We start from the raw sequence: 13,003 nt of genomic DNA, 5'->3' as shown, positions 1-13,003 counted from the left end.
CAGGTCTTTACTTGTACAGAAGACATGTTGTGTCAGGTCTTTACTTGTACAGAAGACATGTTGTGTCAGGTCTTTACCTGTACAGAGGACATGTTGTGTCAGGTCTTTACCTGTACAGCGGACATGTTGTGTCAGGTCATTACCTGTACAGCGGACATGTTGTGTCAGGTCTTTACCTGTACAGCGGACATGTTGCGGACATGTTGTGTCAGGTCTTTACCTGTACAGCGGACATGTTGTGTCAGGTCTTTACCTGTACAGAAGACATGTTGTGTCAGGTGTTTACCTGTACAGAAGATATTTTGTCTCTCACCTTGAGCAGGACGAAGAACTCAAAGACTCTCCTGAAGGACGGAGGAAACAGTCGGGCGTATGTGACGGCCATTTTGAAGAAGAGGGCGTGGAAGAGGCGGTCTCTGACGTTGATGAGGGGGTTCTGGTTGATGTTGGGATTTCGGATGCGGTTGGGTCCCATGTTGTTGTTGTTGTTGTTGTTGAGAGGGACGTTGTTGTTGTTGGCCTGATTCTCAGACATGATCTCTGTCTCTGGATGATTCTGCTCAAACTGCACAAACTATCAGCTGACTCTAGGTCAGCATGGCGGCTGGGAGGTGACCTCAGGGCAAAGGGAAGACTCTGATCTCAAGTCAGGGGATGAAGGTGTCCACAGAGTCTGATTCACAGCGAGCTGAGAGCTGATGGACTCAACTTCTTCCAACAGGTGATGCTGAGGATGAACCAATGAAAAACTGATTAATGAATTGATTGTAACAGATGGTGATTGAGCCAAAAACTGAAACCTTTAATCCATTAATGACACACCTGAACGCCACAGTGAGCTAAACCCACTAACTGCAGATCAATCAATCAAACACTGACATTATTGACTACTGATTAATCTCAGATCTGTTCTATGTATTTACTGATCAGGTTGTTACTGTGATGTTTGTTCTCGTGTTCTGACACCTGAACTCAAACTGATTCTCTGTTCACATAAACTCTGTCAGAATAACAATCAATTATATTGATCATCAATTCATCCTTTCAATCAGTCTTCAAATAAAAACAGCTCAGAGAAAATCAATCAATCAGTCTATCGACAGAAAACTAATCAAACTAACTTTGTTTATGCAATATTTTCATTCCTCTGATTCCAGCTTCTTTAAAAAGGGACTGAAACTTTTTTTGTATCGATTATCTGAAGATTATTTTCTCAATCAATCGATTAATCATGGAGTTTACATGTATTTTTGGCGGTAGCGTCTCCAGTTGGTTCAGTTTACTGACACACAGAGATCAGCATCAAATCATCAACAAACATATATAGCAGAGTTTAAACCACGAAAATAACTGAAACCACTCAGTCCTCACTTCCTGCCAATCAACTGATCAACTAATCAACAAATCAAATCGACTCATCAACAAAACGACCGACCAACTAATCAACCACTCATGAAAGTAGTGATGTGAACATTTCCTTTTTCTCTATTATATGTCTTCAGGAGTGTCCAGACATAAACAATAATCAATTGATGATCAATACTGAATGTCATTGCAGAAAAATTGGTCCACGCTTTTGTTACCTCTAGGCTGGATTACTGTAACTCGCTANTTCTCTATTATATGTCTTCAGGAGTGTCCAGACATAAACAATAATCAATTGATGATCAATACTGAATGTCATTGATCATTTCAGCTCCATCCACTTCATTCAACACACATTAATACAATCATTTGATACTGTCAGCTGACTGGTGTCTGATGTACTGAGATACTTCATCATGTATTCAAATACTTCGCAGTATGTGTGTTACTCTGTGTACTTAGTTAAAGTAACGTAGCGTTAGCAGAAGTAACGGCAGTACAGGTACATGATATTTTGGGGCCTGTTGTCTCTGCTGGTTTATCTATCAGCAGCAGTAGAAGTGAAAGTAGACGTTGTTTTGGGGCCTCGAAGCTAACGTTAATAACTCTGCATTAGCATGCAGCTAACTCTTTATATGTCGTTGCTGACACTAGCCATAAGGTTAGCATGTAGCTGGGTTACCTGTTATTTGCTCGACAGGTGTGTGTCCATGCTCGCGGCTCCTTCCCGGTGTTTTCATCAGAGTAAACAAACAAATAAACAAACAAACAAACAAACAAACAGATTGAGAAACGCAGCAGCTAGCCTCTTAGCTGTGTTAGCAGGCTCCGTTTCACAGGAAGGTAACGCTACAGGTGCTAGCAGCTAACAGCTAGTTAGCCTTTCGAGGAGCAGCGGTATAAGCAGCTGGTAGCTAGCAAGTCCCGGTGACCGTGTGCGGACTCATTTCAGTTTGTTCAGACGGACCCGAGGCGGCTCAACTCTCGGCTAACAGCGGCTAACAGCGGACTGACGGCTGCTGTTTGGAGACGGAAACAAGACCAGAGCGGAAATACGGGTCCTACAGTCAGTGGGCGCTTTAGCCCTGAGTTCTGTCTGTCTTCTTCTTCTTCTTCTTCTTTTGATAAGGCAGACTAGACGCACCAAAGGCGTATTGCTGCCCCCCACAGTCGAAAGTCAGTATTTATTTAGACCTTAAATCCATCAGTGGACAGAAGAAATTCCATCAGTTTCTTAGTTCGTTCCGGGTCTCCTTGAGCTAGTAGAGTTGATATATTGAAGATGGTTTCTCCCAGGTCTGTAAGGTCACTGTACAGTTTCTTCCTTTGTTCTTTATAGATGGTGCATGTTAGGAGGACATGCCTCACTGTCTCTGCTTGGACACACTGGCACTTCCCATCATGATGATTTTTAATCTGGGCCAGCCCACTCTTTAGCCCACAATGTCTCAATCTCAGTAATTTAACCTGATCCTTTCTGTTACCCCTGTAGGTTTTAAGAGCCCAATGAGCTACAGATGGTCGAACAGTGTATATAAATGTCTTCCTTTGAGTCCCCTGTCCCACACTCGTTGCCAAGCCTTAGTTATTTCTTGCTGGATTATTGAATATGACTCCATTACACCGATAGTAATGGATACTTCAACCTTTTCATTATGTAATGCTTTTTTTGCTAACTCATCTGCTACTTCATTCCCCTGGATTCCAACATGGGCTGGAACCCACATAAACCCCACACTGCACCCAATGTATGAATTCTGGATAATGCCATCATTACTTCTATTAACATCTCTGGATGGGCCTTGGACTTGCGGTGTTCTATGGCTTGCAAAGCTGAAAGACAGTCACTACATATTACTACTGACTGAGGTCTTGACTTTTCAATCCACCTGAGTGCACACAAGATGGCAAACAGCTCTGCTGTAAAGACTGACAAATGGTCAGGAAGCCTCCTCCCATTCCCCACACAAACACTGCAAATGCTGCTCTCCCTGTGGAGGGGTCTCTGGAACCATCAGTAAAGATTTTAACGCTGTTTCCCCACCCTTCCTTTAGATGCTCCATGACTGCATTAGCTATGTCTCCTGCTATCTGTTCCCTGATCAGATCAAGGATGCCCAGGTCTATATCAGACTCAGGCCACAACCACTGAGGAATGGAAGGCCAGCAGATAGTTGGTCCCACTCTCAGGTTCAGAATTCCCACTTCATATGCTTTTTGCCTCATGGAGTTCACAAAGTTTGGTTTTGTTGCTGCACCTGTTAGTTCCCAATGCTGCTCTATAAGACATCTGGTGGGAAGGTTTAGTCCATTTGCTTTTAATTTGACCCAGTAATGTAAATGAACCTGAACATGTTAATGAATATAACTGTGAAAGCCTGGCAGTCTGCGCTCAGGGACCAGAGCTCGGGACCAATAGGAGGCTGCCCCCCGGCGCCATGTTGGATAGAACACAGACTGTAGAGGACCATCAGGGACACGGACTGTGGTCACATTATCAGAACATGTCACAGAGAACTTTTCGCATCAGGTCAAACACGAGTCACAGATTTAATCCCGAGTCCTAGTCTCTGAGATGATTACAGTCAGGCACCTGCAGAGACAGCTCTGTGAGCGGAGGGGTCCTCACACTTTGTTCAACTGAAGCCTCTGCGGAAGGTTTGATTCAGTTCATCAGCGAATATTAGAGTTAGTATACAGTATTATTCTCCATGTTCTTTTTGTTGAACGTTCCTTTATCAGGAAACACGGAGTTATTTTAATCTAATCTACGTCACCGGACCGGAAGTGACAGAGAGGTGAGCTAACGTTGTTCTGCAGCCGACACTGTCTGACACCAGGCTTTTATAAAAACCTATTAATCACATGAATCATGACGGAACACTGAATCAGCTGGCTGGAATCTATTTAATTACAATAAAACTAAAGTGATTTAAATCTCTCCAGAAAATATTCTCCAGTCTGTTTGAGGCTTCAGTTTCCTTCTGCAGTGTGATGATAACATTTAACAATAACAGCAGGCACATTATTATTAAAGATAAATCAGTGTTTCATAAAAAGCAGATATCTGGTCTGTTTCACAGCTGATGGATACAAATGAGAACTTGCTGCATTAATTTAGATTTTTTTCTGTCACAACAAACATTTTTAACCTCGCTGGTAAATAATTCTGACCTCTGACCAGAGAAGTGATAAAACTCATTCAGCATCAACACTGACAGATGGACACACACAGGAGGACTTTAATTCACTGATAATTAAAGTAATAACAGTCAGATGAGACGATCTGAATCCATCCACTTCAGTAGAGAGATGCATCCTTAAATTAAAAACAGAATCCATAAATGATCCAGCAGCGTTACCCACAGGCAGAGATATTCATTTCAAATAATGAATAACGTAAATTCTTCCAGTGACTCTTTAGAGCTTTAACTTTGAGAACAATGTTTGTTCCTTTTACAGTTCAGATATTGATAAAGTAAACTTTAATGTCTCTGAGTGGAAATCTGAGAAACAGACATCACAACACAAACACACAGGATCCAGTCTGACACTGTCAGGAGTATATCATGGACACTTAGTGGTCACTGCTGGTCAACATTAGTGACAGCAGACAGGACAGGATGGGACCGACGCCACAGACACGTTTTCTCAGCCTGTGGTCGTTTACAACTTTTCTGGAAACAGATGGAAGAACGGTTTCAACAGACAAACGTACCAGTTACACTCAGTTCACGTTTCATAGTTCTGACGGGTAAATGAACCCTTCTGTCATGAATTTCTGTCATTCTGTAAATTCCTTCTTTTCCTTCATTCCCACTTTACATGAAGATCCAATAACTCTATTTTGTATTATTCATGTTGTTTAAATTTAATTCATTAATTTATTTATTTGTTTACTTTCTGTTAAAGATTTCATTATTCCCTTCACTTTGGCTGACGTCCTTTTTTTCTCTTTTTTATGACCATTTGATAAAATGATGGACGAGTTGTTGTTTTTTTAAAAGATATTTTTTATGGCATTTTTAGCCTTTAATTGACAGGACAGGTGAGGGGGGGGGGGGGGGGGTTGACATGCAGCAAAGGGCCACAGGCTGGACTCGAACCTGGGCCGCTGTGGCAACAGCCTTGTACATGGGGCGCCTGCTCTATCCACTAAGACACCGACGCCCCTTGGATGTGTATTTTTGTTGTAATTATAAACTGCTCGATAAAGTTTATTTTAAAAAAGGTGTGCTAACATTAGCAGCGTGCTAACTACCATGTGTGTATTAATGAGCTGGAGTCTGAAGTCTGCTTTGATTCAGCTCAGACTGTGTTTCTGTCTGAATCTTTGTAGTTATAAAAACAGACCTTCAGGTGTGAAACATCAGAGTTTTGTTATTAACAGAATTTCTTTGTTCTTATATTTTTAGTATTAATAATCACAGTTAATAAAACAACATTATGTTTTTAATATTTCAGTTAATAACAGATGTCACAACATCAGCTTTAAAATCTGAACCTTTAATAATTAATGAGAAAATAAAGGTGATTAAATTTATCCTAATATTTTAATTTCTCTGTGAAGAACTTTGGTCGCCTGTTGTTTTAATTTAAACCTGACCGTGTGTGAGTCACCTGTGTGGGTGTGTTCTCAGGTGAGACGTCCTCCTGGCCTCCAGGTTCTTCTTCTCTGGTGACATCATGGAGTTGGCGTACGTGTGTGAGTGGGAGAAGCGTCCCAAGAGCACCCACTGTCCATCTATCCCTCTGGTCTGCTCCTGGTCCTGCAGGAACCTGGTGGCCTTCACCACCGACCTGAAGAACGATGACGACGACAAAGGTGCGCACCTGCAGACACGCCCCCATTACACCCACAGACACGCCCACATCACACATGGAGACACACCCACAGACACGCCCACATCACACATGGGGACACGCCTACATCACACGTGCAAACACGCCCACATCACACTTGTGTGTTTTTTGTGTGTGTGTGTGTGTGTGTGTGTTTTTCAGACGTCAGTCACATGATCCACATCATCGACACGGAGCATCCCTGGGACGTTTACTCCATCAACTCTGGACATACTGAGGTCATTTCCTGTCTGGAGTGGGACCAATCAGGTTAGGTTTACACTAGCAGTGATGATCTGTTGATGTGTATAGACGTTATTGTTAATCCATTGACTGACGTGTGTCTTGGCATGTTGGCATGTTGAGGTTCGCGGCTGCTGTCCGCAGACGGCGACGGGCAGATTAAATGCTGGTCGATGTCGGATCACCTGGTGAACAGCTGGGAGAGTGTCCTGTCCAGCTCTCTGGACGGAGATCCCATCGTTGCTCTGAGCTGGCTGCACAACGGCGTGAAGCTGGCGCTGCACGTGGAGATGGTAAGGCCGCCTGATATACTCATACATGTAAAACACGTGACACGTTACAGATTTATAAACACAAGTGTGTCATATGTTCACCTGTTGACATTGAACAGCTAAATAAATCAGGGTTCTTGTTTCAGTCGGGTTCCACAAACTTCGGGGAGAAGTTCTCTCGAGTGAAGTTCTCTCCATCTCTGACTCTGTTTGGTGGGAAGCCGATGGAGGGCTGGATGGCGGTGACGGTCAGCGGTTTGGTCACTGTGTCTCTATTGAAGCCAGGCGGCGCTCTGCTGACGGCCAGCGAGAGTCTGTGCCGGCTGAGAGGACGCGTGGCATTGGCTGACATCGCCTTTACCGGAGGAGGGAACATCGTGGTGGCGGCGACCGACGGCAGCAGCTCATCCCCCGTTCAGTTCTATAAAGTGAGAACCAGAACCTGATGATCACCTGACCTCGGACCTTCATCGGTGTCAGTGGTAACAAACATGTTCTGTGTGTTCAGGTGGTCGTGAGCGTGGTCAGCGAGAAGTGTCGCATCGACACGGAACTCTTACCGTCTTTGTTCCTGCGCTGCACCACCGACCCCATGAGGAGGGAGAAGTACCCCGCCGTCACCCACCTCAAGTTCCTCACCAGAGAGAACTCTGAGCAGGTAATCATGAGGGGAAACCAATAGAACCACAGGGAGAACCAATAGAACCATAGGGAGAACCATAGGGAGAACCACAGGAAGAACCAATAGAACCACAGGGAGAACTGCAGGGAGAACTGAGCAGGTAAAGAAAAGGCTCGCACACTGCAGGGCTCCTTTTCAGTGCAATTTATTCACAGAATCCACCTTATTTTTCACGGAAACACAGAGGCAAAACAGAACGCAGCCAGCTTCCGGTTTTTTGTGCGACACTTCCATTCCAGCACTCTTGACCACTGTGTAAATGGGAATCGCCTTGTTGTTTTCCTTGCTGAGTTTAGCTATATATATATCTGTATCTCACATTTTTCACGTCACTGTATCACCGTTTAGACTAATCTGATGTTTTTAAAGTGTATAAACACAATGATTGAACAAACGTTACTATTTCTGTGTGCACGTTTTGTTTGTAATTAATAACATGGTTATCGTAGATTAGCTGGGCTAACCGTTAGCTGTTAGCCGTTATCGGTGTCTGTAATAACTCATTAACCTGTCCGTGAAAAAAATATTTTTTCCAGCGGATGTCTTAGTTACAACACGATTGAGCTAACTGGAGTAGTTTCATGTCGTATCCGACAATGGGAGGCTTTTAACGGATGACGATCCTGNAGAAAGAAAGAAAGAAAATGGAAAACAAGATAGAAAAGCAGCGTACACCTCACATATTTATTTCTCACAGTTGAGCACACGTGTGGCTGGCATGCAGAAGCACCGTCTGTGTGTCTGTGTGTCGAAGGTGCGAGCCGCAGCTTCAGCTGCTCAGGTAGAGAGGCTGTGTAGCCCGGTGTGTGTTTTTCGCTGATTCGGTTCTGCAGGTTCTCTGCTGGTACACTGGAGACGGGGATCAAGCAGTTTGTCTCACTCGGGATAGATTGTGCTTTTTTGGTTCATAGTTTTTGAGTGACGTGCGATTTATTCGCGTTTAGAGGGAATTATTTTTACCGGATAACGGAAATGTGGACACGTGGGCACAGTAAATAGTGATCAACTTCCGTTTTTTTGTGTGTGACTTCCGGTCAGCCGCTTTCCCTTCCGTGTTTGAAAATAAGGTGGATAAAATGATGACGTTTCAAGCTGCCGCTCTTCATCAGGTCATGACCTGTCATGACCTGATGAAGAGCGGCAGCTGAAGAGGAGCCCTGCAGTGTGCGAGCCTTTTCTTTACCTGCTCAGCTTTCCACATTTTTGAGCTCAGCACCTGCACAATTTTGTTCGTGGATGTGCGTGCTTTTTGCTGCTTCGTAGAACCACAGGGAGAACCAATAGAACCACAGGGAGAACCTAAAGAGCCACAGGGAGAACCATAGGAAGAACCAATAGAACCACATGGAGAATCAATGGAACCCCAAGGAGAACCACAGGGAGAACCAATAGAACCACAGAGAGAACCAAGAAAAACACAGAGAGAACTAATAGAGCCACAGGGAGAACCAAAGGGAGAATCAACAGAAAAACAGGGAGAACCACAGAGAGAACCACAAGAGACACAGAGAGAACCACAAGGAGAACCATAGGGAGAACCAATAGAACCCCAGAGGGAATCAATAGAGCCACAGGGAGAACCAATAGAACCACCGGGAAAACCATAGGGAGAACCAATAGAACCATAGGGAGAATTAATAGAACCACAGGGAGAACCAATAGAACCCCAAGGAGAACAAATAGAACCCCAGGGAGAACCAATATAAACCCAAGGAGAACCAACAGAGCAACAGAGAGAACCAACAGAGCCCCAGGGAGAACCAATAGAACCACAAGGAGAACCAATAGAACCCCAAGGAGAACCAATAGAGCAACAGAGAGAACCAACAGAGCCCCAGGGAGAACCAATAGAACCACAGGGAGAACCATAGGGAGAACCCCAAGGAGAACCAATAGAACCATAGGGAGAACCAATAGAACCCCAAGGAGAACCAATAGAGCAACAGAGAGAACCAACAGAGCCCCAGGGACAACCAATAAAACCCCAAGGAGAACCAATAGAACCATAGGGAGAACCACAGGGAGAACCATAGGGAGAACCAATAGAACCACAGGGAGAACCATGCGGAAAACCACGGGGAGAACCAACAGAACCACAGAGTTCTATGAACAGGTCATGAGTAGAACCAGTATAAACTAATTCCAGTGGATTTCAGGAGGTCATCCCAACAGATCTGAGAATAATAGAACATGAAGAACAGGTCACAGTTGAGTTGATTACACAGAACCAAAGAACCTGACAGAACGTGTGTGTGTGTGTGTGTGTGTGTGTGTGTGTGTGTGTGTGTGTGTGTTGCAGGTTCTGCTGTGTGCGTCCAATCAGAGCGGGAGCATCGTGGAGTGCTGGTCTCTGAGGAAGGAGGGACTTCCTGTCAACAACATCTTCCAGCACCGATCGCCAGTCGGTAAGAGTTCTAACTGGGTCTAACTGAGGTTCTAAGTGAGGTTCCTGCTCAGTGATGGATGTTTGACCTCTGACCTCCTCCTGCGTGCAGTCGGGGAGAAGCAACCGACCATCCTGAAGTGGAGGATCCTGACAACAACCAGCGACCTGGAGCGAGTGTCGGCCGTCGCTCTGCCCAAACTGCCCATCTCCATCTCCAACACCGACCTGAAGGTGGCGTCAGACACCAAGTTCTGTCCTGGACTGGGTGAGGAGAACACTCCCTGTCTGTCTTTCAGCTGTGTTAGAACCATGTGACCCACGGTCTGTCTGAGGTTTGGTTCTCTCCTATCTTTGCAGGTCTGGCTCTGGCCTTCCATGATGGCAGTATTCAGATCCTCCACCGTCTGTCCCTCCACACCATGGGGGTCTTCTACGGTTCCTCGGCCTCGTCCTCCTCCGCTCAGAGACCTGGAGATGAGTCCGCCATCAAACGCCAGAGAACCGGAGGCCCTGCCCTCCACTTCAAGGCCCTGCAGTTCTCCTGGACCTCGCTGGCGCTGGCCGGAGTCGACAACCACGGCAAGGTGAGGATGCAGAGCTGTGCGCCTGTGTGCAGGATGTCTCCATGGACGGTTTGTCTGTGGGCTGGTTAAACGATTGTCGTAATTCCCTCCTTAGCTCCACATGCTGCGGGTGTCGCCCTCTATGGGTCAGGTGCTGGAGATGAACACGACGCTGCGCCACCTACTGTTCCTGCTGGAGTACTGCATGGTAACAGGCTACGACTGGTGGGACGTCCTGCTGCACGTCCAGCCCACCATGGTCCACAATCTGGTGGAGAAGCTGCATGAGGAGTACATGAGGCAGAACCAGGCACTGCAGCAGGTCAGCAAGGCATGAGGAGAGAACGGGGGGGGGTTCAACAGCAGCTGGTTTATTAACGTCTGAAGACTCGTTGACTCGTTAGCTCACCGTTTGCAGGAGAGTCAGTCTTTTCTATTTTCCTAAACTACACCTCCCATGATGCCTCAGTGTACCTGTATGATATCTGTCCCAGGTTCTGGCCACGCGCATCGTGGCGGTGAAGGCGTCTCTCTGTAAACTCTCCACGGCGACCGCGGCTCGCGCCTGTGACTTCCACGCCAAACTGCTGCTGATCGCCATCAGCTCCACCTTAAAGTCTCTGCTGAGACCACACGTCCTCAACACACCGGACAAGAGTCCAGGAGACCGACTGACTGAGATCTGCGCCAAAAACATCGACACAGGTGAGACACCTGGGGGGCCGGAGACATTGAATACTGATGATCAGAGACTGATTGCTGTGTCTCCTCAGATATCGATAAGGTGATGATCAATCTGAAGACGGAGGAGTTCGTGTTGGACGGTCCACCGCTTCAGTCCCTGCAGCAGCTCATCCAGTGGGTGGGGGACTTTGTCCTCTACCTGCTTGCCAACCTGCCCAACCAGGTGAGCTAACCAGAACCTACAGCCACTGTTCCTTCTTGGGGACAGAAAGAGACAGAAAACGACTTCAGAGAGACTGAAAACAACCACAAAGAGACAGACAGAGATGAGGAGATAAGAAGCTACCACACATTTTCCATGCTGAAGCAAAAGACTAGAAAAGGGAACCATCTAGAACCAAAAACAAAAGACTAGAACGCACTGGGAGACATCCAGTCAGCTCCTGGTCTGTAAATATCTGACTTTGATCAGTTCATTCGGTCCTGTTAAAGCTTGCGGTCCTCATAGAGCAGGAGACAGGTGATGGGTTAAACCACAACATTAAAGCAGACTGACCTGATGGTGTTCTCCGGGTTTGTGGCGGTCCTGCAGGGCTCCATGGTGCGTCCCGGGTTCGGCTTCATGAGGGACGGGGCATCTCTGGGGATGCTGAGGGAGATGTTGGTGATGATCCGGATCTGGGGTCTGCTGAAGCCAGGCTGTCTGCCCACCTTCACCGCCACGTCAGACAACCAGGACAGCATGCAGTTGCTATTCAGACTGCTCACCAAGCTGTGGCTCTGCTGTGAGGAACCCCCATCACACCTTATTGATCCTCAGCTGATCGGTTATTGGTCATTGTCTCACCTGTATCTGTCGGTCTCTGTCTCAGCACGGGACGACGGACCACCCCAGGATCCTGATGAGACCCTGATAGACGAGTGCTGCCTGCTGCCCAGTCAGCTGCTGGTTCCCAGTATGGACTGGCTCCCCGTGAACGATGGCGTCATCGTCAAGCTGCAGGGGAAACACCCGCTCAGGCTGCAGTTTGGAAAGGCTTCGTCTCTGCCAGGAGGGGGCGCCGCGGCCCCCCTGGAGGTCTTCACCAGGTGAGCCACACCTGAATCTGAATCTGAATCTGAACCTGACTCTGAATCTGAATCTGACCCTGATCTGTGTGTGTGTATGTGTGTGTGTGTGTGTGTGTGTGTGTGTGTGTGTGTGTGTGTGTGTGTGTGTGTGCGCGCGCGTGCGCAGGACTCCCGGCTCTCAGAAGATGGATAACCTGCGCTGCGTTCACATGGGCGTCTGTCCCACTGAGGAGAGCAAGGCGTGCACCAGGTGAGTCCACAGGAAGTGAAGTCACAGCACATTCATCTGTTCCATCAGCTGCAGCCTTCAGACGTGTTCTAGGAAACATGAGACATGTTTAAACATGTTGAATGTTGTGTGATGTGTTCAGGTGCGGCTGCGTGACAATGCTTCGCTCTCCAAACAAGACGAACGCCATGAAGCAGTGGGAGCAGCGCTGGATCAAAAACTGTCTGTGTGGAGGTCTGTGGAGGAGGATCCCCCCGACACTCACCTGAACGCACCATGACACACCTGAACACACACCTGAACGCACCATGACACACCTGAACACACCACACACACACTGGTTGTTGTTTTCTGTTAAAGAGTCTGAACTGGTCTAACTGGTGTGAACTGGTCCAGATTCCAGGATCCAGAGACGTGCTGTGGTCCTCAGTGTAATGGACCTGATGGTTCAGGTTTTGTTTGTGTAAATAAAGTTTGTTTTGTATTTTACTTTGTAATAAACTGTCAGAATAAAAGCTTGTTGCTTCCTGTTGTTTTATTGACTGAGTTCAGAATCACAGATTTGACCGTCCTGTGAAACCTTTGGGACTTTGTCACGCCGGTCTTGTCCGTCCCGACTGCTGGACGCTCGCTGTCTCTGAACCAAACACTGGACGGTTTGAGTGT

The 13,003-nt window shown here is 46.6% G+C and overlaps 2 protein-coding genes across 3 annotated transcripts in view; one reads left to right on the top strand and one right to left on the bottom strand.

Moving 5' to 3' along the window:
- tmem259 (transmembrane protein 259) overlaps positions 1-2,438 on the bottom strand; it is a 23,115-nt gene extending 20,677 nt beyond the window's left edge. The window contains exons 1-2 of one of the 2 annotated variants that reach the window (XM_050054136.1): positions 2,048-2,438; positions 314-727 (exon numbers count right to left, since the gene is read on the bottom strand). In XM_050054136.1, the coding sequence (XP_049910093.1) occupies positions 314-535 (222 nt within the window). In that variant the 5' untranslated portion in view covers positions 536-727; positions 2,048-2,438. The remainder of the gene's footprint in view (positions 1-313; positions 728-2,047) is intronic. The other variant, XM_050054135.1, reaches the window with a different exon arrangement.
- Positions 2,439-3,834: 1,396 nt separating this feature from the next.
- On the top strand, positions 3,835-12,852 carry med16 (mediator complex subunit 16). Its single transcript, XM_050054128.1, has 16 exons — positions 3,835-4,163; positions 6,006-6,190; positions 6,370-6,477; positions 6,574-6,743; positions 6,869-7,150; positions 7,231-7,380; positions 9,704-9,809; positions 9,900-10,055; positions 10,148-10,374; positions 10,469-10,675; positions 10,848-11,058; positions 11,127-11,260; positions 11,630-11,822; positions 11,910-12,126; positions 12,275-12,358; positions 12,480-12,852. Exons 2-16 carry the CDS (start codon positions 6,052-6,054, stop codon positions 12,604-12,606), a joined length of 2,511 nt encoding a protein of 836 aa, XP_049910085.1. The 5' UTR covers positions 3,835-4,163; positions 6,006-6,051; the 3' UTR covers positions 12,607-12,852.
- The last annotated feature ends 151 nt before the right edge of the window (positions 12,853-13,003 follow it).

The sequence above is a fragment of the Epinephelus moara genome, chromosome 10, assembly GCF_006386435.1.
Source record: "Epinephelus moara isolate mb chromosome 10, YSFRI_EMoa_1.0, whole genome shotgun sequence".
NCBI lineage: Eukaryota > Metazoa > Chordata > Actinopteri > Perciformes > Serranidae > Epinephelus > Epinephelus moara.
This window is presented reverse-complemented; position numbering and strand designations above follow the sequence as displayed.

What these genes read in the sequence shown, in the direction of transcription:
- med16 (XM_050054128.1), top strand. Translation starts at nt 6,052, where the DNA reads ATGGAGTTGGCGTACGTGTGTGAGTGGGAGAAGCGTCCCAAGAGCACC. An exon ending in CCAGAGAGAACTCTGAGCAG is followed by an intron (nt 7,381 to 9,703) that starts GTAATCATGAGG and finishes TGTGTGTTGCAG; the next exon opens with GTTCTGCTGTGTGCGTCCAA. An exon ending in AGAACCAGGCACTGCAGCAG is followed by an intron (nt 10,676 to 10,847) that starts GTCAGCAAGGCA and finishes TATCTGTCCCAG; the next exon opens with GTTCTGGCCACGCGCATCGT.